Source organism: Myxine glutinosa, chromosome 5 (genome assembly GCF_964187855.1).
Source record: "Myxine glutinosa chromosome 5, kmMyxGlut1.1, whole genome shotgun sequence".
NCBI classification, from domain to species: Eukaryota; Metazoa; Chordata; class Myxini; order Myxiniformes; family Myxinidae; genus Myxine; species Myxine glutinosa.
The window spans coordinates 187,616,455-187,639,659 of record NC_136265.1 but is presented as its reverse complement, the minus strand read 5'-3'; the positions used below and the strand labels follow the sequence as shown (position 1 = coordinate 187,639,659).

General features: G+C 44.1%; 1 protein-coding gene across 1 annotated transcript in view; it reads left to right on the top strand.

Moving 5' to 3' along the window:
* The window catches only part of LOC137428189 (protein YIF1B-A), a 58,072-nt gene that overhangs the window by 10,103 nt on the left and 24,764 nt on the right, over nt 1-23,205 (top strand). Inside the window, exon 5 of the mRNA XM_078779269.1 lies at nt 16,148-16,205. Within this exon, the coding sequence (XP_078635395.1) occupies nt 16,148-16,205 (58 nt within the window). The remainder of the gene's footprint in view (nt 1-16,147; nt 16,206-23,205) is intronic.

Sequence of the window (23,205 nt, the reverse complement as noted above, 5' to 3'; positions counted from 1 at the left end):
TCCATTGTGGCCAGAGGCCAAATTGAGGCAGGTTTCACAATTGATGAATTCAACAAGTAAAATACAATGATGCAATAAAATGGCAACCAATTATAAAATATAAAATACAATAAAACGAAAACTAATACAAAAATGACAGTAAAAGGAGCACCAATGTAGAATAAAAATAAAGGACGGGGGGAGGGAGCCTAGGTCTCTCTAGGCTTCCTCGTCCCATCGGTATTTTGTGAATATAAGTTCTTTCCTTTGCTGTATCTGTTTGTTTCTTTGATTTTCTTTTCTCCCCCGACCTCCCACGAACATCTTACCCTTTGTCTAACGTTTTAAATACCAAAAATAAATAAATCTTTATTGATTATTTCTCTCCTCGTGGACACGTGCTTTTTCTCTCGCCCCCTTGTCTCGCCTTGTGCCCTGCCCCCTTTATATCCTTTTCCTTCCACCTCTCCAGCCTTTCCAACTCTAGTTTCCTCCACACTCATTCAACCCTTTCTCCTTCCTTCTCAAATCCACGTCCTCACTTAGGGACTTTTCCCAGATTGTTTTTCACGGTTTTGTTTAAATCTTATTTAAATATGTTTATACACTTTCCCCATGCAGTGTTTTATTCAGTGGTTTATTACAACACGCTGTTTTTCTTCCAATTTAAAAGGCTTTTTTCAATTTCCACTTCCATTCATTACACTTAAAAAAAAAAAAAAAAAAAATGCAATCTCTTACAATTCTTCCTCCACATTCCCTGAACTCACCTGCATTCCACCCCTCCTCTATCATTTTTAAACAGATCTCTGACTCTAAATCACAATAAACCTAGTTCGTAATATATGTTCGTTCGTAATAAATGTTAATTCGTAATAAATGTTAGTTTGTAATAAATGTTGGTTTGCAATAATTTTGTAATAAAAAGCATAAGTTTGTAATAATTAAACATCCACTTTCTAAACTCCCTCCTCACACATCCCCTCCTAAACTCCCCCCTCACACCTCCCTTTCAATTCTCCCCTCACCCTTCTCCTCCTAAACTCCTTCCTCACCCCTCCCCTCCTAAACTCCCCCCTCACCCCTCCCCTCCAAATCTCCCCCCTCACTCCTCCCTACAATTCTCCCCCCTCACCCCTCCCCTCCTGAACTCCCCTCACCCCTCACCCTACCCTTCAAAACTCCCCCTCACCTCTCCCCTCCCCTTCAAAACTCCCCTCACCTCTCCCCTCCTTCAATTCTCCATCCTCCCCTCTCCGTTTAAAAACTCCCCCCTTACCCCTCCCCTTCAAAACTCCCCCCAGCCCCTCCCTTTCAAATCTCCCTCCCCCTACAATCTTCAATTCTCCCCACTCCCCCACTCCTCAAAGCTGCCTCCTCCCCACTTTGTCTCCCTTTTATCTCATACCTCCACCTCCTCCAACCTTCTAATTTGCTCTGCCCCCCCCCCCTCCTCAAACAACTCCTCACTGTTCCTCATCCCATCACCATCAATGCTTTTGTCCTCCTCATCCTTCCCTTTCTCCGAACTCTTCTGCAATCTCTGACACACTATCAACAGCTCTCCCTACCTCCCCCTCTCACCCTTCATTTTACCCAACCCCTCTCCTCCCCTGTCCTGCACCTGATGCTCTCCTCCCTTTTCCTTAACGGTATGGACCTCAAACATCCTGGGACTTCGCTCAAACCTGATTGATCTCTCCATACAGGTTGCTTCTGACCAACCAGACGTGATCTGCTTAACAGAAACTTTCCTCCTTCAAGATGTCTCTGATTCCTTAATATCTCGTCCTGGTTACTCCGTCCTCCGGTATGATAGACCTGAGCCTCGTCCTGATGGTGGGGTTGCTATCTTTATCAAAAACTCTCTTCCTCACTCTCCTTGCACTGCCCTCTCTCCACCCCAGCCCCAGGAGTACCTTTGGCTATGGCTCCCTCTCCGCTCCCAACTATTGTTCATATGTGTTTTGTACCGTCCTCCAAACAGTGATGATTCAATTTACATTTCGCTGTCTGACAACATGACCAACTTCTATCCACTCATCCCAACTCTCTCGTCCTCATATGTGGCGACTTCAACTGTCATCATGCCAGTTGGCTAGGTGTGGGTACCTCTCTCACCAGCTATGGCATCTCAGTAAAGGACTTCTGCGACTCATTGGGACTGACACAGTCAATTTTCCAACCCGTATCTCAGTCAACGGAGCATCTTCTCTTCTAGACTTGGTTATGACAAACTTCCCTGCAAATGTCTGCTGCTCTTCTTCTGCTCCAATCGGTTCTTCTGATCATGTGCTTGTTAAAGTGGACATCTCTCTGGCCATTCTCCTCAGCGTCGACGAGTCTGGCATTTCACTCAGGCCGACTGACATGGTCTTCTAGCAGCCATCAATCATCTGGACTGGTCTCCCATCCCTACTGCCTCGGACATCAACTCTTCCTTGGAATTCTTCCAAAGTAAATTGCTCTCTCTCATGCACAGATTGATCCCATCTCGTCTTCATATTGTCATACCCTTCCTCCCATCCATAGTACACTGAATCTTGTGGTGAGGCATTTGCCCTGAAACAACATGCCTTTGCCTCTTGGAAGGCTAATCCAACTGGAGGCAATCTCAGTTCCTTCCACCAAGCTCGGAACAAGTGTGTGTCTACCCTCAGGAGAGCCAGGAAACGATTTCTCTCTACTATCAAGACTGAACTCTCAATGCCAAAATGCCAAACAGGAAATGTCAAACAGGAGGTCCTCAATGCCAAACAGGAAATCAGAGCTGTTTCCCTTGACATTTGACATATCACGTGCCTTCGATATGGCTTGGCACCTCGCTCTGCTCACCAAACTCTCCTCCTATGGTATCCATAGAAATCTCCACGCATAGCTTGCGGACTTCATCTCTGGTCGAAGTCAACGTGTGGCCCTGAATGGGTTTCTCTCATCTCCCCTTCCTGTTCAGGCTGGAGTTCCCCATGGCAGTGTTCTGAGCCCTGTGCTTTTTCTGGTCTTCATCAATGATCTCTCCGACTCTTTGGAAAATCCTCTCTATCTCTTTGCTGATGATTCCACTCTCTGCCGCTCCATTCCTCTTCCCTCAGATCGGCAGTCTGCAGCCTCCTCACTCTCTGCAGACCTGGACAAAATCACAGAGTAGTCAAACAAGTGGAACATGTCTTTCAATCCTGACAAATCTCACACTCTTACAATGTCTCTCCGAAAAGACCAACTGGACAACCCTCCCATCTACTTTCTCAACAATCCTCTCCAATAAGTTCTGTCACTCAAGCTTTTGGGTCTCACTATCTGCCATGATCTTTCCTGGGAAAACCACATTTCCAAGCTGGCCTCCAAAGCCAGTCGCCGACTGGGCAACCATCGTCGTGCGAAGTCCTTCCTTGGCACACCTGAGCTCCTCACCCCATATGAGGCTTTCATCCGCAGCTCAATGGAATACTGCTCTCCCCTCTGGGCTGCTGCTCCTGCCTCACACCTAGTTCGGCTTCACGCTGTGGAAACCAAAGCTTTCAGAATCATTGGAATCTCCCATGATGAAGCTGATTGTGAGGGCCTTTCACTCACTCACCGCTGGCAGTAGGTGGTCTTTCTGTCTTCTACCGACTCCTATCTGGCCAAGCTCCCCCAGCTCTATCTGTGCTCTGTCCCCCAAATATTCCTACAGGTCGCCTCCCTCCAGGTCTTGAAGCAAGATCTGCCAGCAACCCTCTTCTGGTGAAATTGCCAAAATCAAGACTCTCTACTCACCTTCACTCTTTCATTCCTCTTTACTCCTGCCTCTGGAATAAACTCCCTCACTCCTCAATCCCACTCCTCCCTCTAATCCCACTCCTCCCTCCAGGTCTTTAAAACAGCTGTTCACCACCATATCTTATCTTCGCCCCCCCCCCCCCCCATCCAAAACCTTGATCTTTTCTACCCCTGTGAATTCACCCCAGATCCACTTTTTTGAAATACCAACTTCTTTCCTGGAAGTCCGAGCAGTCCATGTGTTTTATACCTCTCCCTCCCACCCCCCCCCCCCCTTCCCATGCATCCTCTCCCCAAGCCCTCTCCCTCTCACAGACCTCCCGAGTCCCTGTTCTCTGCTATTGCACGTGTGTGCTTCCCCCTCTCTCCCCATCATCTCCCACTCCCTTTGTTGTATGTTTTGTGTGTCCGGTTTTTTTTTTGTGATTAATGTTAGCTCTTACACGAGCCTCGATCTTGTATACAGAAAAAGAAAAAAAAGAACACCATCAAGAAAAAACAATTTTGCAGTAATTTGACTATTCACATTGCATCAAAGTTCAAAGTTTAGCAAACACTGCAATTTGTTCATTGTACGGATGAGGGATGCCATTGGGCTATTCTTGAATCTTGTAGTTCTGCATTTCAACTCTGTTAGTTGTTTTGAGTTTCGTAGCAAATAGCTACTGTGAGATCTGTCTGCAGGTAACGAGTGGTGAATTCTGGAATGTGGAAGCAATCTTGTGAAAGAACAGCAGATTTGCTCAAGTCTCTTCTCAAGTGACTCCAGACCACAATCACGTAAAGCATCCAAATAACTGTGGTAGCTTAGGCCAATAATAATTCGACAAGCCCTTTTCTGCACAAATCCAACCACTTTACACTGCTGTTTTGTGATTCTGCTCGACCACACAGGAGTCCCATATTTCAATAATAATACCGTAAGGACTCGACTTTGTTATCCCTTTTACACCGCACCCAGTGACCCGATTCCCACGGCACTAATGCATTTTCCATCTACGAACCGCGCTCTTTGTTTATCACGTACAGCCATACTCAAAAAATCTGAATTCGCCGACTTTGGGACCCAAAAGCATCCGATTATCGGCCGATACGACGCCATCTTACGACACCATCGTATTGGCTTCTGCTGGGCGAAGGCGATGCGAGCCGTCCGCTGATTGGACAGTCGAGTGGTGTCATTAAATAATGGGCCGTGCTTACTGATATTGATCTGAAACTTGCAAATGGGCATGTATTGCAAAGCAATTTTCCTTATATTGTCCAAGTCTAAAATACACACCCACACACACACATAAATCAGCTGATCGTCAAATCTGCATTCCCTACAACCAGTGATTACAGGTTTAAAAAATGATTTTTTGACGTATTGACTCAACGATAAAAATAGGAAAGCATTAATTTAATTATTTCCTTCTTATTCTGTAAAAGCGGCCTCGACGGTATAGTGTGCGATTGCCCAAAGCATGTTCTTATTTTGACAATCGTTAGTCATACAATAAATACTTACGGAATATTAAATGAAAAAAAATGTTTCTTTCTTGAATATTTTAAAGCATTTTGTTTTTCATTCCACATGGTGTGTTTCTTCCCTCCCTCTGTGGACAACCAAGTGCCGACGTCCGGTGGTAGTATAATCCTCTGTAGCAGTGTAGGGTTTTATGAGCCAATGATTATGGTGCGGCGCATGTCGAGTCACAGCAGGATTTTATGAAACGCCATTTGAAGTTGTGAAAAAGGTCAGAGTACCTGCTAACATGTCAAGCTACAGCAGGGCGGCGCAGGTCAGTTATAGTTAATCAACGGATCAATGAGAATGTCCTTTACTGTACATACTGTACTTTACCACATCGGTTAGAAACGCTGCCGCAGGAGATCTCCGATGGTCTTTACTTTAGCTTCTGTTTTGGATTCGGTTCCCGCCTCCTGATACCTCGCAGGTGTGACGTCGCATCAGAGGACGTTAAGCCAGCTGTCTCATCTGATTGGACAGTCGAAGGCGACAGCAAGCCGTCCACTGAGTGGACAATCCAGAGCATGCATTTGTGCCGGTGTCGGCAATCGTTGTTCATATACGCACTCTTCATTCTCATCTTTCTTCCTAACTCTTACTCGGACAAGCAAATCCCCTATGCCATCCATAATGGTACACTCTATCCATACACCACATCCTCCCTTCCGTGGATGTTCCATGGGTTTCAGCTAGTATTTCAATACGAGCAGAAGTACCCGGCATTGCTGGGTAGGGGAGGGGTGGAGGGGTGGAGGGGGAGAGGGGAAGAGGAAGAGGGGGGGGGAAGGGGGGGTGGTGGGGAATGGGGGGGGGGGAAAGGGGGGGAGGAGGGAGGGGAGAGGGGAAGGGGAAGGGGAGGGGGGAGGGAGGGGAGAGGGGAAGGGGAAGGGGAGAGAGGGGGAGGAGGAGATGGAGGGGGGCAGCGGGAATGGGGGGGGGGTGGAGGGGTTAAGGAGGGGGGGAAGAAGGGGGGTCTGGCGGTGAGGATGGAACATCACGTGATCACTCTGAGCGAATCAGCGAGCTGCTCTGGCACAGGCTGAGATTCAGCGTATAATGTTCCTCGCTGAAATGCGCTAAGTTAAATATCAATAAAAAATATGGATCTCGTCATCGGAGGTCATTTTTAGGTAGGCCATGTCCTTCCCAGGCCCAATGGCCATGTCTATGCCAAAAATCAAGTACGTGAGCGAGTCTGGCTGCGAGGATGGAACATCACGTGATCGCTCTGAGCGAATCAGCGAGCTGCTCTGGCACAGGCTGAGATTCAGTGTATAATGTTCCTCGCTGAAATGCGCTAAGTTAAATATCAATGAAAAATATGGATCTCGTCATCAGAGGTCATTTTTAGGTAGGCCATGTCCTTCCCAGGCCCAATGGCCATGTCTATGCCAAATATCAAGTACGTGAGCCTCTCTGTTTAGGAGTCTATAGGTAACACACACACACACAAACTGTGTTTTATTTATATAGATGGGACAAACAAAAGATGTAAAAATAGTTACAAGATCATTGCTTGGGAGGGAATGGTATTTCAACTTCCGAATCATGTGTAAGCGACTTAGCTCTTTTAACAATGGAACTGACATGTGCCTCCCATTTCAAATTTTCCTGAATGAAGATACCCAGCAATATAATGATATTACAATTTTGAATCACAACGTCATTCACTGACAGGTTGAAAGGGGGTGGTTTGTTTCGAGCGAAACAGATGTCAACACTCGCACACTCTTTGGGGGTACGACATATTCCATTCTCGACAGACCAGTTATGAAGTTGTTCAAGAACAGCAGGCATTCCAGATTCAGTTTGAGTGTTGCGCTTTTCAATAAATGCAAGATCATCAACATATTTGAAACAATGAATACTGACAATGCAATTTTGGCAATTTTGTTGTGGCCAGCATCATTGATCAAAGCAAGAAATACAACAGGTCGCAGCTTTGTTCCCTGGGAAACTCCGGCATGAATGCGTGACCACTCAGAAACCTTGTCAGCGTACTTAACGCACTGTTCACGATTTTAAATAAAGTCGCTCATCCAGGAAACCACGAGATGAATCGACTCCTATTTGTAGTAGTTTTGAAATAGCAATTATGTGAGCAATGTGATCGAAAGCTTTGGAGAAGTCTGTGAGCATCATTGACGAGATTGAGCCTGGAGTTTCTGCATGTTCATGAAGTGTGTGCAGAATGTCAATCAGGCATTGTGTAGTTGATGCACCTTTAATGTTTCCCAACTGTTTAGGGTCAAGGTTCTTCTTCAATGCTTCCATCTGTTGCTGGGCTAAAGTGTTCTGCAATTTTTGAGAAATGGGCAGTTAGAGCAACTGGACGCAAGTTGTCGATGGTGGCAAGTTCCGATTTTTGAATGGGAACAACTTGTGCCCTTTTCCACTGTGCTGGAACTGTCTGTTGCTTGTATGACGCATTAATTATGTCCGTCAGAGGTTCAGCTAGTTCCTAAGAGAACCGACGGATAAGTCTGACATCGATATTGTATTGTCAGGACCGCTTGCTTTGCGAGTTTCGATTTTCCCAAGTTCTCAACACACCTCCCATGCCTGGATTTGACAGATTGGGAGAGATGGCAAATGTGCTGGGAGCAAAGAAGGGTTCAGCAGTTGTAAATCTCCTCCAACTTATGTAAAGTAAGAGTATATTGATCTGATTGCTCGATATTCTCAACTGCGATATTGCTATGAGAGTTGCTGCTGCCAGCTGTCATTACACGAATCTCACGATACCATGCTGCTGGGTTGGAACATTTTAAACGTTTTATCTTGAAGGTGGAGCAATTCCGCTTTGCTGCCTTCATTTCACATATGACCTTATTGCGATAATATCTCCATCGTGGACATTTTCCGCTGAGGTGGAAAGCTTGCTGACGTGTTTGTTCAAGGGTCTTTATGAACGGCGTTATCCATGCTTTATCCTGCTCATGTTGGTGAACACATCATTGTGGAAAGTCGGTGTCGATTGCCTGATGAAGCATGTGGTAAAACACATTGCACTTATTGTTCACGTTCTCGGTAGACATAACCTCAGACCAACCGTAGCTGCCCAACCATGCTCCAAATTCCTGTGCATCGCTCTTTCATTTTTTTTTTTTTTTTTTTTTTTTTTTGTATACTGAATCGAGGCTCGTGAAAGAGCTGACATTTACTTCACAAACAAAACAACCAGACAAACAAAATATATAAAAAGAGGGAGCGGAAGACAAGAGAATGGGAAGCACACAAACACTTGAGAGCACACAACATTTGAGAGCAGGGAGATGTGTGGGAGGGAGAGGGCTCGGGGGGAGGAGGCGTGGGGGGGGGGGGGGGGTGGGGGGTGGGAGAAGTATAAAACACAAGGACACCAAGGACTTCCAGGTCAGAAGTTGGTATTTCAAAAAGTGGAATTGGGGTGAAATTATCGGGGATAGAAAAGATCAAGGTTTTGGATGGGGGAAGATAAGAGATGGTGGTGAACAGCTGTTTTAAAGACCTGGAGGGTGGAGTGGGATTGAAGAGAGTGAGGGAGTTTGTTCCAGAGGCGGGAGAAAAGAGGAATGAAGGAGCGAAGGTGAGCAGAGAGTCTTGATTTTGGCAGTTTAACCATAAGAGGGTTGCAGGCAGATCTTGTGCGACCTGTAGGAATATTTGCGGGACACAGCCCAGAGAGAGCTGGGGGGGCAAGGCCAGAGAGGAGTCGGTAGAAGACGGAAAGACCACCAACCTGCCTGCGGTGAGTGAGTGAAAGGCCCTTGGAGTTAGCTTCATCGCGGGAGATTCCAATGATTCTGAATGCTTTGCTTTCAACAGCGTGAAGACAAGCTAGGTGTGAGGCAGGAGCACCAGCCCAGAGGGGAGAGCAGTATTCCATTGAGCTGCGGATGAAAGCCTTGTACGTGGTGAGGAGCTCAGGTGTGCCAAGGAAGGACTTCGCACGACGGAGGATGCCCAGTCGGCGACTGGCTTTGGAGGCCAGATTTGAAATGTGGTTTTCCCAGGAAAGATCATGGCAGATAGTGAGACCCAAAAGTTTGAGTGACAGAACTTCTTGGAGAGGATTATTCAGAAAGTAGATGGGAGGGTTGTCCAGTCGGTCTTTTCGGAGAGACATTGTAAGAGTGTGAGATTTGTCAGGATTGAAAGACATGTTCCACTTGTTTGCCCAGTCTGTGATTTTGTCCAGGTCTGCAGAGAGTGAGGAGGCTGCAGACTGTCGATCTGAGGGATGAAGAATGGAGCGACAGAGAGTAGAGTCATCAGCAAAGAGATAGAGAGGATTTTCAAGAGAGTCGGGGAGATCATTGATGAAGACCAGAAAAAGCACAGGGCCCAGAACACTGCCTTGGGGAACTCCAGCCTGAACAGGAAGAGGAGATGAGAGAAACCCATTCAGCGCCACACGTTGACTACGACTAGAGAGGAAGTCCGCCAGCCATGCGTGGAGATTTCCATGGATACCAACAGAGGAGAGTTTGGTGAGCAGGGCGGGGTGCCAGACCGTATCGAAGGCACGTGATATGTCAAGGGAGACAGCTCGAATTTCCTGTTTGGCATTGAGGACCTCCATCCATTGCTGAGAAAGCAGAAGCAGCATGTCCAGAGTAGAGTGACCAGGTCTGAAACCAAATTGATGATCAGAGATCAAGCCATTGGAGAAGAGGAAAGATTTCATATCTGAAGCAATGATGGATTCCATGACTTTACTGATAATTGAGAGAAGGCTGATTGGTCTGTAGTTGCTAGTATCTGTTTTTGCACCTTTTTTGTGCAAAGCGGTGATGATGGCAGATTTCCAAGCAGATGGCAGATGACCTTGAGCAAAAGAGAGTGTGAAGAAAACAGAGAGAGGGAGTGAAAGAGCGGAAGAACAAGATTTTAGGACCCGTGGGCTGATGCCGTCAGGTCCAGTTGCAGAATCAGAGTCGAGGGTTGACAGAAACTTTTCCACCTTGTCAGGAGGAAAGGACACAGAGTCCAGGAGCAGCTGGGTACGACTGGGTACGGTGGGTACAGAGAGGGATGGGGTTGGGACACAAGATTTAGAGGCAAACACAGAGTTGAGGCATTCAGCTTTTTCACGCGCGGAGTCAGCCGTGTGGCCGTTTGAGGTGAGGGAGGGGATGGAGGGGGAACAAACACCAGAAACAGATTTGACCAGACGCCACCAGGATTTGGAAGAGGGAGACAGATAAGAGAGTTCTGTCCTGAGAACGGATAGATATTGTTTCCTGGCTCTCCTGAGGGTGGACACACACTTGTTTCGGGCTTTGTGAAAGGAAATGAGATTTCCTTCCGTTGGATTTGCTTTCCAGGAGACGAAAGCAAGTTGTTTCTGGGCAATAGCCTCACCACAAGATTCCGTGTACCATGGACGGGAGGAAGGGTATGACAACTGAAGACGAGATGGGATAAATCTGTGCATGAGAGAGAGCAGTTTACTTTGGAAGAATTCACAGGATGAGTTGATGTCAGAGGCGGTAGAGATGGGAGACCAGTCCAGATGATTGATGGCTGCTTGAAGACCATGCCAGTTTGCCTGAGTGAAATGCCAGACTCGTCGACGCTGAGGAGGCTCTCTGAGAATGGTCAGAGAGATGTCCACTTTAACAAGCACATGATCAGATGAGCCGATTGGAGCAGAAGAAGAGCAGCAGACATTTTCAGGGAAGTTAGTCATAACCAAGTCCAGAAGAGAAGATGCTCCATTGATTGAGATCCGGGTCGGGAAATTGACAGATTGTGTCAGTCCCAGTGAGTCACAGAAGTCCTTTGCTGAAGAGCCATGGCTGGTGAGAGAGGTACCCACACCCAGCCAACTGGCATGGTGAAATTGGCCTTACAACTTACAACTCGTTTGCGAACAATGTTCCTGCATGGAAGAGGGGATCCTTGGTCTTGCAATAACTCACTGATGGTCACTGAGTCCCAGGGGTGAAATGATCTCAACCGGGTGATTATGTTAGGCAAGATTCGTTACAATCTTGTCCAGAGTAATATCGTTGTGAGTGGGCTCGTTCACTATCTGCACCATTGAGTATGAAAGTAAAGTGAAAAGTTCAAGTCGATTAAAAGCACCAAGAATGGTGATTCCAGTATCTGGCCGAAGGGTGGGGATCTGATCTATCGTCGAGCTAATATGTTCTAACAGCTTGTCTGCTAATGGACTCTGGGGGGTAATAGACAGCGGCAATGACTATGCTTGCGATTGATCGTGGCAGACTACGAGGTCGGACCCTCACCCAAATCACTGAGATTTTCAGGGACTGAAACGTTAAGAGGTTTAGTTTGGAGGTGAAGCTTTGTGTAGATAGCAACGCCTCCTCCTCTTCGCTCTGTCCTTGGGCACAAAAACAATTTGAAGCCAGGGATAGTTAATAAGTCCACAGGCTGATCAGGGGAAATCCAAGTTTCTGTGATAGCCACAAGATCATTACTATGAATCAGGTTCATGATGAGGCTTAATTCATCATCCTTGATGTTGAGAGACCATGGGTTACATAATAACATTGAAGGTAGACATGAGTGGTGGTGATTATCGTTCTGTTTCAAAATTGTTAGGTTAATGAGATTCTCCCCAGAACTGAAACCGAAACTCCCCAGAATTATCAGGACAATTCCCGAGGACATCATACAGCACATTATCTCAAAAAGTTAAGGACGGATTCGGACAACACTTGGTGTATGTGACAAGAACTAGTTTGATTTTGGTTCATGTCCGAATGCAGATCTGGCCTATCGGTGGGATACAAAACGTAAAACATTCAGCCTGGTGGAGGTATGAGTTCTACTGAGTGCCTTTCTAGTTTGCTTTTGTGTTTTCCCAGTATTTTTAATAGCATGGAATCCCATTGTAAGAAAAAGATACACTCCACAGACTCGTATTAATAAATTGTGATACCACGACTCATACATAAATGTAAATATATAGACGCCAAGATTAATAGTTGGTTCCTTATTGTCCACGTTGTCAAAGAAAAATGTACCACTGCTAACAATGGCATTTTATCAAAGATGATTGGTTGGAACCTTTCTGACGGTTTCCTTATTCTGCACATGTAGGAATAATTATGTTCAACATCTTCAAAATAGGTGAGGATTACAGAAAGTATCTTGATAGTCTGCAATATGATGTGCCAGATGGGTTATCATTTATTCATTATTTTTGGTCACCAAATAAAAATAGGAATGGCACGGCCTGAATTGAACACCAAGAGTGTTCTCTAATGCCTGCGGTATCGATCACTGATAACACTCGGCAACAAAAAAAACTTTTCGTCTGCTACTCAGGGAAATGCAGGTGTTCTTGGTTAAATCTGGGCCGCTGATTTCAAATCTGTAGGCAGAATTTAGCACGAAGCATGTCAGGTTTTCAAAATATGTATATGTATTAATGATCCACGGCATGCTATATTAGATACTTTATTATTGCAGATCGCCACATTCTAATCTAATATCAGTGCTTCGTAATTACTTTCACGTCATATTTAGATAACGATTATTGGTCTCCGTGTATAATGTGTAGTATACAAACCAAGAACATAAACAGGTTGCAGAAAAAGAAGTTAATAAAAAATTAAAACATGGTAATCTTCGGAAGGCTTTCACCCTCTTCATAGGGAAATCTGCTCCATTGTGAGTGATTCAGAAACAACACTCCAAGTTTACACTCTTCCTTGCAATATAGTCAGCGTAGGCACTGTTCAGACGTGTTCAGAAGTGTGAGACACTTGCTCTTGCGCTTGTGTGTGGAATTGGTCTCCCGTTGTAGGAACCAGCAGTAATCACCCATCATGTTTGGGTTGAACCGGCCTTGATACCTAGTTTCCATGACCGGAATGTCTTGGTGGAACCTTTCACCATGCTCATCACTTACCTCACCCAGATTAGGTGGGAAGAAATCAAGATGAGAATGCAAGAAGTGCATTTTAAGAGACATCCTACAGCCCATTCGCTGTTAGGCCTTCAGCATGTTGTCCACTAATTCAGCTCTATGGTTCCCAAGAAAGTTCTGCACAACCAACACAAATGCTTGCCTTGCTGCAAACTCAAGTGGGTTCAGTTTATTTTTGAACTCGGGATCACTCATCAGTTCTCGGATCTGGGGCCCAACGAAGATGCCTGCTTTGAGTTTAGCATCAGTTTTCTCTGCGCCAAACTTCTTTCTGAGATATTGGAAGCCATTACCGTCGTGATCCAATGCCTTTACAAAGTTTTTCATAAGGCCAAGTTTGATGTGTAGCGGTGGAAGGTAGACGTTTTGTGGGTCTATCAATGGCTTATGATGCATATTGTACCTGCCAACTATGTGTTCATGCCTTGCAGGTCAGTCTTTTACAACATAATGATTGCTGTGATTGTGGCTGTTCCATAGGCACAAGAAGCACATGGATTTTGTGTACCCCAGCTGCAGTCCTAGGAGGAGAGAAATCACTTTTAGATCACCGCAAATGTTCCACTTGTGATATGAGTAATTAATCACTTTTAGAACGATTTTCATGTACTCGCACGTCTCCTTCATGCCGACAGCATGAGCTACAGGAACAGAAGGTTTTTTGTTACCATTGTGCAACAAAACAGCTTTGAGGCTCACTTTGCTGGAGTCTATGAAGAGTCTCCATTCATCAGTCACATGTTTGTTTCCTAGCTCATGCATTAGGCCATTAACATCAGCACAGAAACAAACATCATTTTCTATCTTAAAAAGGCAGGTAAGTTTGTGTGATGATCACGGAAGTGGGAAATTTTGGTTCCTTCCTCTAGGACATTCCATTGCTGTAGTCTGGAGCCCACCACTTCAGCCTTCTCCTTTGACAATGACAGATCTCTCACCAGATCGTTTAATTCTTCTTGATTTAGCAAGTGTGGCTTCTTTTCTTCAGACTCAGGTTCGTACAGTTCATCCATATCACCCATAGCATCGTCAGAGTTTTCATCACTTTAATCGGCAGCAGCTTCTGGTGGAACTGGCACAGGAGAATCAAAGTCATGGGAGACCGGCTTTATAGCAGACTCACAATCTGGATATACAATTTTTGACTTGTTTTTCGTTGAGAAACATGCAATATTTGTCATACAAAAGTAGCAGTCAGAGTGATGATTCGTTGGCTCGCAGCATATCATTGGCACAGCAAATGGCATTCCCTTCCTTTTGTCACTCAACCACTGCGTAAGCCCTGAGTTACACACGGTGCAGCAAGCATGAGGTTCCCAGCTCTTGTCTTGGTCTCCAATTTTACATTCAAAATAATACTTGTAAGCAGCTTTTACCCTCTTGGTAAGGTTCTTGCGCTGGCTACGTGGAGTGTATTTCCCACAGATATCACAAAAGTTATCAGGGTGATTCACACAGTATGGTATGTGATGCCTGTCATAACATATGCCTAACTTGAAAATATACAGAGCTAGAACGGCACTCAGTAGAGAGCATATCTCCGCCTGGTTGGCCATATCACTCAATGGTGAAGAATCACTTAAAAAATTAAATAATTCTTATATCCGAATCCATATTCAGATCTTCACCAACATCGAATCTATTTGTCCTCGTCAGCCACACAACTGGTCCACCAAGTTTCATCCAAATTCATCCTCAACTTTTTGAGATATCCTGCTTTGTATAGTTTTTGGCCCTATCTCCCAAAGGTGAAGAATCACTTAAAAATTCAAGTAGCCGGATCCGAATCCGGATCTTCACCAATATCTTATCATTTCGTCCTTGTGACATACACTGCATCTCTGCTAAATTTCGTCCGAATCCGTCCACAACTTTTTGAGATATTTGGTAAACAGACAGATAAACAGACAAACAGACAGGGGTGAAAACATAACCTCCATCCACCTTTGGTGGCAGAGGTAAAAATATATTAGGTTATAACCTGAAAATATATCGATAATATTAGCATGATATGAATTCCAAACTTGATACATTCTTAAAATATATACATTGCATTTAAACATTTTAGTATCAAGTTATTAACTCCTCTCAGCACGGAAGCGGCACGCAAAATTGTAATGCCGCGTGGAAAATTGTACTTAAAAATTCATAGCTTGGTCAGTTTTCATCCGTTTTTAATAATTTAAAGTGCATTCTAAAGCTCTTTTTATGAGAAATAATATTCTACAACAGTTGTATTGCTATAATTGAAACAAAAATACTGAAAATAATAATTTATGATCACTCAGAATTGTCCACCAGGGCATGCTACTGTAATTGGACCAATATGTGTAACTCAAAATCCTGACTTGCTCAGATAATTCTGACTTCAGATTCAGAATCAGCATACTTTATTGAAACTTTCTACCCCCGTAGCAAAATCTTTGTTGTCCAGTGTAATCCAAACTTTTTTTTTTTTCTTGTGATGTTTTCTTGTAATCCCAGGCATTTGACAGAAACATTGAACGTTTCACAAAATGAAAAAGATTGATAATTGTATACTTAAACGTGCTACAACCACACCATACTAGCTAGCATCGTCTGCTTCCCTTCAGCAATACAGAGAGAAAGTATCATGATTTCACTTCTTACCTTTTTCGATATATGATGAGAGTCTCATGACAAACTAGAATGGCTCGCAGTAGAGCTCATACCTTCGCTAGGCTGAACAGTTTGTTTTGTATCACACCCACATCTGGATTTTAACCAAAATCTAATCGGCTTGTTATTGTCACCTACCCAACTCATCCACTAAGTCCGGGTTGTTACCCAAATCTCATCGATTTGTCCTTGTCACGCACCCAACTTGTCCACCAAGTTTGGCCAAGTTAACACGAGTTCACTGACACTTGATATCTATAATTTTGAATCTGTTGTATCACATATTTATTTTATTGAGACTTTTCTTATGAACAATACAATGTCTGAAATTAATGTTATGACTGTTCACCCATCCTTCACTTTTGCAGCAATGGCCCTGCTCACATTCATCTTGGTGGAAGGATGGTCTCTGGGTGTCCATAGCAGGTGGAAACAGTAGAACACTTCTGCACCATTACCAATTAATTTTTTTATACATCCATCTTTTCCTTCCTTGTGTTGCATCTTTCGTGGTGTATTTTTTTTTTTTTTTGTACACAAGATGGAGGCTCGTGCAAGAGCTAACATTAATCACAGAAAAACAAACGGACACACAACACAACAAGCATTCTGAGTATTGCGCTGCAATACATGTCGCCTACCGGCAGTTTGTCGTCCGGAAAACTGTTGGGAAAATTACCAAAGTTCAAAGTGCCATAACTTTGTCAAAAATGATCGAAACGTCGTGAAGTTCGAACTTGATTTGTAACTTATCATGAGGAAACCATGTGCTAAGTTTGAAATCATTAGCATTAAGAGTTTAGAAAAAAAGTCCGGAAAACTGTTCTTTGCATGATGGACGGACAGACGGAGTGCAAACCTATAGTCCCCTCCGGTGTACACCGGTAGGGGACTAATAAAGGGAGCGGGAAACAACATGGGGAGAGAGAGGGAAGCACACAAGTACAACAGCAGAGAACAGGGACATCGGGAGATGGAGAGGGCTTGGGGAGGGGGGCTTGGGAGTGGGGGGGGGGGGGGGGGAGGAGGGACACTGCTAGGATAAAACACATGGACACTGCTCGGACTTCCAGGAAAGAAGTTGGTATTTCAAAAAAGTGTATCTGGGGTGAAATTGACGGAGGTAGAAAAGATCAAGGATTTGGATGGGGGAAGATAAGAGATGGTGGTTAAAAACAGCTGTTTCAAAGACCTGGAGGGAGGAGTGGGATTGAAGAGAGGGAGTTTGTAAGGGAGTTTGTTCCAGAGGTGGGAGTAAAGAGAAATGAAAGAGTGAAGGTGAGCTGGAGAGAGAGAGAGGGCAGTGCAAGGAGAGTGAGGAAGAGAGTTTTTGATAAAGATAGCAACCCCACCACCAGGACGAGGCTCAGGTCTATCATACCGGTTGCTTCTGACAGGGAGTAACCAGGAAAAGATATTAAGGAATCAGAGACATCTTGAAGGAGGAAAGTTTATGTTAAGCAGAATTTGTCTGGTTTGTCTGGTTTGTCAGAATCAACCTGTATGGAGAGATCAATCAGGTTTGAGCGAAGGCCCCGGATGTTTGTATTCTTCCTTTCTTCACATTTACATTGGCATATAATATGTGTGAGGACTTGATACTTTATCACTTATTTGTGATTACTTTAGTTTGTGGAACAAACAAGCCACTTGGCATTCGAACCAAAAATTTAGCATACAATTTATATTCAAAATAGGCATCAACATCTTCCAAAGAGCTTTCACACAATAACTATTATTATGGCTTGCTTTCATTATATACAATCTTTTTTTATTTTATTTATTTATTTATTTGTATACAGAGTCGAGGCTCGTGAAAGAGCTAACATTTATCAAACAAACAAATCAAACAAGCAAACAAAGTACGTATATAAAAAGGGGAGCGGTCGACAAGATGGGGAGAGAAGAGGAGGTAGCACACAAACACAACATTTGAGAGCAGGGACATCGGGAGATGTGTGGGAGGGAGAGGGCCTGGGGGGAGGCAGGATAGGTATAAAACGCAAGGACACCAAGGACTTCCAGGAAAGAAGTCGGCACCTCAAAAAGTGGATTTGGGGTGAAATTAGCGGGGGTAGAAAAGATCAAGGTTTTGGATTGGGGAAGATAAGAGATGGTGGTGAACAGCCGTTTTAAAGACCTGGAGGGAGGAGTGGGATTGAAGAGAGTGAGCTTGCAGGATAGTGTAGTAGTATGTGCACTTGTCTCCCAGTTGTCTAGTCTGGGTTTGAATCTTGACTGCTACAAACTGCCACCCTGTTTTTCCTCACAGGTCGGGTGTGTGTGCACTGTCCCTCAGATGGACATTAAACTGCATGTTCCGTCTGCCGACATTGGGTGGTGGATGTTAAAGATCTCACGGTATCGATCACGAAGAGTAGGGGAGCTATCCCGGCATCTTGGCCAATTTCCAATTCCTCCCATCTTCCGTCGAGTATCATAATCGAGTATTCAGTTATATCGATTTAAATGTCGCAGTATTCCGAAGCTATATCTCCTTTTATAACTCCGATTGCTTGCATAACAGTTTTTTCACAATATTCATAAAACGAATACTCCACACTTTTAAAATTTGTTGGGATTCAAATTTTTTGCATACATGTACAATATTGAGCCTCATGGAACAGGAAGATTTCCACCCTCTTACAAAAAACTGTGAATTTATTTGAGTGAAATAAAAAAAATGTGGGAGCTAGCTGGAGAGGGGGGAGGGACTTTCAAGTAAGTTCCAACCGACATTCTTGTCTTTATGGTAAATGTCAAACCACTTCACTTTTGTTCAGTTTCTAATATTAATTTATTATTAAAAGGAGAAGCCTCTGTGTGCCCTTAACGTTTTATTCTAAAGGGTTCCTGCTGTTGTAGAATAATAAAAATGATGCTGTTGGAAAGCTCATAATAGACTTGCTTCAAACAAACATTAATGTCTGTTTAATTATAAGGAATGCCTGTTTTAAAAGCCCGTCTTTGTGGGAGGGAAAAATAATATCTGGAATTGGAGCTTTCATGCAGCGGTTCTAATGATACGACAGGAGGAACCCTTTAGAAAATAGTGTGACGACACGGAAGGAACACACAGGATGACATACAGTCACGTGAAAAAGTAAGTACACCCCATGTAAAGTTTTGACTTTTTCAACATATTTCAACGTACAGCTATTTGATCTTCATTTCAACAATATTGATAGATAAAGGTGATATAATATAACAAATATCATGAAACATTTACATTTTGTAGTCCATTGTAAAATTTAAATAAACATAAATGCAAATTTCGCATGTGTAAAAAGTAAGTACACCCCTACATTTATCACTACTTCAAATACCTAAAATTAGAATCGGGTGCACCAGCTCAGGTGCAAATGATTAGAACATTGTTAGAAAGGATCTTGGAGGAACCTGTCTTATTTAAACCTCAGACATTTCGTTTGGTTTGCTCTTTGTTGTTGAAGTGTGCGGCATCACTATGCCTAGATCAAAAGAGCTCTCTGAGGCCTTCAGAAAGAAGGTTATAGATGCCTACGAGTCTGGGAAGGGGTTTAAAAAGATCTCCAAACAATTTGAAATCAATCATTCGACTGTCTGGAAGATCATCTACAGGTGGAGAAGATTCCAAACAACTGCCAACTTATTCAGGCCAGGCCGCCCCAGCAAGTTCAGCCCGAGAGCAGACCGCAAGATGCTGAAAGAAGTCTCTAAGAACCCCAGAATGTCATCACGGGACCTACAGGTAGCTCTTGCCACTGTTGATGTCAAAGTGCACGGGTCTACCATTAGAAAGAGGCTGCACAAATTTGATCTACATGGGAGGTGTGCCAGGAGGAAACCTTTGCTGTCCAGAAAGAACATCAGGGCAAGACTAAAGTTTGCCAATGAACACTTAGGCAAAGACCAGCACTTCTGGAACAATGTGCTCTGGACAGATGAGTCAAAGGTAGAGATATTTGGCCACAGTACCAGAGACATGTTTGGCGAAAACCAAAGACAGCATTTGACCACAAGAACCTGACACCAACTGTAAAGCATGGTGGTGGAAATATTATGGTTTGGGGCAGCTTTGCTGCATCAGGGCCTGGGCAGCTCACCATCATAGAATCCACTATGAATTCTTCATTGTACTAGAGGGTGCTTGAGGATAATGTGAGGCCATCTGTCAGAAAGTTGAAGCTCAGCCGAAGGTGGACCTTGCAACATGACAATGACCCTAAACATACCAGTAAATCCACCAAGGAATGGCTGAAAAGAAAGAAATGGAGGGTTCTGGAATGGCCAAGTCAAAGCCCGGATCTAAATCCTATCGAGATGTTGTGGGGGGATTTGAAACAAGCTGTGCATGCAATAAACCCCTCAAGCATCGCATAGCTGAAAGAATTCTGCATGGAGGAGTGGCAAAAAAAATTCTCCCAGTCGATGTCAGAGACTGATAGACAGTTATGAGAAACGCCTACTTGAGGTTGTTTCTGCCAAAGGGAGAAATACCACCTATTAGAGTCAAGGGTGTACTTACTTTTTCCACATGCGAAATTTGCATTTATGTTTATTTAAATTATACAATGGACTACAAAATGTAAATGTTTCATGATATTTGTTATATTATATCACCTTTATCTATCAATATTGTTGAAATGAAGATCAAATAGCTGTATGTTGAAATATGTTGAAAAAGTCAAAACTTTACATGGGGTGTACTTACTTTTTCACGTGACTGTATAGTAACACTTCTCGATGCAATAGAAAAAATATATAAAAGTACGCCGAAGGAACACAAACAACTACAACGGCACTTGGTAGAGCGCATTCCTCCGCCAGGCTGAACAGTTTGCATTTTGTATCCCACTGATGGGCCGGATCCAGAATATCTAATATCCAGAAAAGATCTTCACCAAAATCTAATCAATTTGTCCTTGTCACACAGCCAACCTATCAACCAAGTTTCAGCCAAACCTGTACACAACTTTTTGAGATATCTTGCTCACAGACAGACATGGGTGAAAATATAACCTCTGTCCACCTTCAGTGGCGGAGGCAATAGCAACCACAGCCACCACGACAGCAGCAACAACAACAACCACAACATGTAAAGGCGGGGTACACCATCTTGGTTGTGGGGATCTCTAGGTTGCTCCTGGGAGATTGATTGGCGATCTCCATGCCATGGGTCTGTTTGAGGGAACGTTCACGGGCTATACCACAACAACAACAACTAGAACGGGCACTCGGTAGAGCGCATACCTTCGCCGCAGCTACTGTTCTGTACTTGGCATGGGAGTGTAGGGAACAGAACAACAAAAATACGATTTTGACCTTTTCGTGACCTTGACCTTTGACCCGATTGCTCCCAAAATCTAATCAAATGTGTCCCGTATAATAACCAATCATCCCACCAAATTTCATGCAATTCGGTTGAATACTTTTTGAGTTATGCGAATAACATACACACACACACAGACATACAAATAAATACACAGCGATCAAAACATAACCTTCCGCTTTTGCGAAGGTAAAAATAACTACGTGTTATGAAAGATCCTTTTTTTCTCGTGTTTCACTTCATTTTACATTCTCATTGAGACAGATAGATATGCAATAAATTTGTGATGTACAACAGGCCATCTTCTGATTGAATTAATAAAACTGATGAGTAAAAATGCCTGGAGTAGGAAGCAAATCTCGATGTAAGGATGTAGGGACCTGTTCGCATAAGGATTGTATTTGAATGTGCACGATACGAGGGTCATGCTTGTGATAATGATAGAGAGGGATTAAGGTTAAGGAAACGTGTTAAACCTCATGTAAACATCCACTGGGTGTGCTGGGTGACACCTCTGCCAGGCAAGGAGGAGGGAGTATGGGTGGAGCTATGATCTTCCCCTGGAAGGAGGTCTAGCCCAACGCCCGGAGGGCAGTGGGTAGCCAGGAGACGAGGGAGGAGTTGACCAAAAGGCGCAAGAGGATTTGCGGTAGATTTGAGGAGAAGATCGAGGAACTGATAAAGGTGGGTAGGGATTGTGAGAGATCTGAGGAGAAGGGGGAGGAGCCAGGAGGAGTGGGAACAGTGTGCTGACGAGCTCTCGGTTCAGTGAGGAGAAGTAACAGTGTCCTGAGGAGCTTGTGTTTTTGGTGAGGAGAATTGTGGTGTTCTGAGGAGATTGGTCTTGCTATGACTGAGGAGAGCTTTAAGGAGGTCGTCCTGCCTGCCTGCTTTGGCCCTGGTGCTTTTCTCATCCTCCCCCCATATCCTGTTGATGGTCCTGTTTGTCTCATCACCTCTTCATTGTCCCGCTGTCTTCTCATCACCTTGCTCATCACCTGCTCCGTGCCCTTCCCCCCAACCCCTGCTGCCACCAGAGATAAGTCGTCCGGTTGTGTCCCTCACCCCATCTGTACTTGTGACTGGAGAGAGGCGCCTTACATTTTATAGGATTTATTTGACCTCATTGTATATATTAGGTGTACCGGAAAGTAATATCGTTTTTTTAAGCTGTGTATTCCTCTTTGAAAAACCACATTACTTTCCGGTGCACCTAATAGTTGTTATTAAATTAATTTTCTCTGATTGTGTTTTTGGAAATAAACCTGTTTGGTTGTAAAGAAGCTATAAGGTCCTCGTGATTCTCCTCAGCTCATGCACGTGAGAATGTACCACGAACAAATTGAACAGAGCTTTGGAGGTAAAGCCTGTTTCGGTCCATCCATTCACGGGGCAGTGTTAACCTGCCCCTAAAGAAGACAATATAAATGTGTTTTTATAGGCTTCTTGTGTAAAAGCTCGCATCACATAATTAAATACTTCAGCGAGGTTTTGCATTATGAAATGCCCTGTCTTGTTTTCACTGATTGGTTGGGCAACAAAGAATTACAATGAAAAAAAGTGTAACACCAGTCTAAAGCCTCAATAATCTGTATGCTTGTCCAGTCATACTTTACCCAGTTGTAGAAGACTTTGACATCCAGGACTGAAATATATATATATATACGCACATGCACACGCACACACTCCCATCCCCGTGTCCTTTCGTCTTGAGTTGCTGCTGTTACACAGTCGTGCTATCTGGTGTTGGCTTAGTGGTTAGGGTGCCAGCTTGGGATCCTAGGCTCTTGGGTTCGAATCCCGGTCGATCCCTGAATTAACGCCAGGGTGGTTGACTCAGCCTGTCATCCTTCTGAGGTCGGCAAATTGAGTACCAGTTCACTGGTAATTCCCTGTGTGTCGCAAGAGGTGACTAACAGGGTTGGTGGGAGGAAGGGCATCCAGCCGTAAAACTTTGCTTCAAAAAGGGGACCACTGTGCCCAAAAAAGGCCAACCCTTGCTCTGCGGGGAAAAATGGCCTCTAAAGGTGGTTCACACAGTCGTGCTATCCCCATTTGGGGGAACAAAGATTGAAATGAGATCTGCAGAGTGTCTATTTGGTCATTGTTGGATTG